The sequence below is a fragment of the Egretta garzetta genome, unplaced genomic scaffold (assembly GCF_000687185.1).
Source record: "Egretta garzetta isolate BGI_Z169 unplaced genomic scaffold, ASM68718v1 scaffold251, whole genome shotgun sequence".
In the NCBI taxonomy this organism is placed as follows: domain Eukaryota; kingdom Metazoa; phylum Chordata; class Aves; order Pelecaniformes; family Ardeidae; genus Egretta; species Egretta garzetta.
This window is the reverse complement of record NW_009258952.1, coordinates 6,610,797-6,611,495: the sequence shown is the minus strand read 5'-3', so window position 1 is coordinate 6,611,495 and position 699 is coordinate 6,610,797. Positions and strand designations below refer to the sequence as shown.

Genomic DNA, 699 nt, shown 5'->3' with positions numbered 1-699 from the left:
TTCTTCAAAGCTTCACTTCAGAAGGAAAGCTTAGCACAGATGTGGTTCAGAAGGAAGGGGGCAGAAGTACCTGCAGCTGGTCCCTCAGAGAGATCTGGGGCTCAGCCTTCAAAGCCCCCTGGTACTTAGATGCCTTACCTAGGTAAAGCGAGGCGTTTTCTTTCTTGACATTGTCATCTAAGTAGGTTGGTCCCAAGGTATAGATGGGTGTCGAGCCCATGCCAATGAGGATTTGGGCACAAATGAACAAAGCTACATAGAGAGAGTGGTCGTTTCCGCCGGAGTCCTTGACACAGGCCGGCGAGTCCCACTGCTCTTTGGCGGTGCCATTGCCAGTCACGCACAAGCCCTCGTTACTGACGGAGGAGTTCAGTTCCTGGATCTGGTACGGCGGAGAGATGAAGTGAGGTAAGGAGAAAAGCGCAGCCCCCAGGGCGATGAAAAACCCCCCTACAGCCAGCCAGAGCGGCCTCCGTCCGCGCCCCCCGAAGTAGCTGATGAAGACCACCACCACCAGGCTCCCGATGTCGAAGCAGCTGACCAGCAGCCCCGACTCCGAGCTCTTGAGGCTGTATCTCCGCTCGATGGTGGTGATGACGCTGCTCAGGTAGCCGGAGACCATGAGGGACTGGATGAAGGTCAGGAAGCACATGCACACCAAGAAGAACCGCGAGTCCGCCAGCACGGCCCGCAGGCACG

General features: G+C 56.9%; 1 protein-coding gene across 1 annotated transcript in view; it reads right to left on the bottom strand.

Moving 5' to 3' along the window:
* SLCO5A1 (solute carrier organic anion transporter family member 5A1) overlaps positions 1-697 on the bottom strand; it is a gene marked incomplete at its 5' end in the record, with an annotated part of 83,383 nt that extends 82,686 nt beyond the window's left edge. Inside the window, one exon of the mRNA XM_009634462.1 lies at positions 139-697. Within this exon, the coding sequence (XP_009632757.1) occupies positions 139-697 (559 nt within the window). The remainder of the gene's footprint in view (positions 1-138) is intronic.
* Between the last annotated feature and the right edge of the window lie 2 nt (positions 698-699).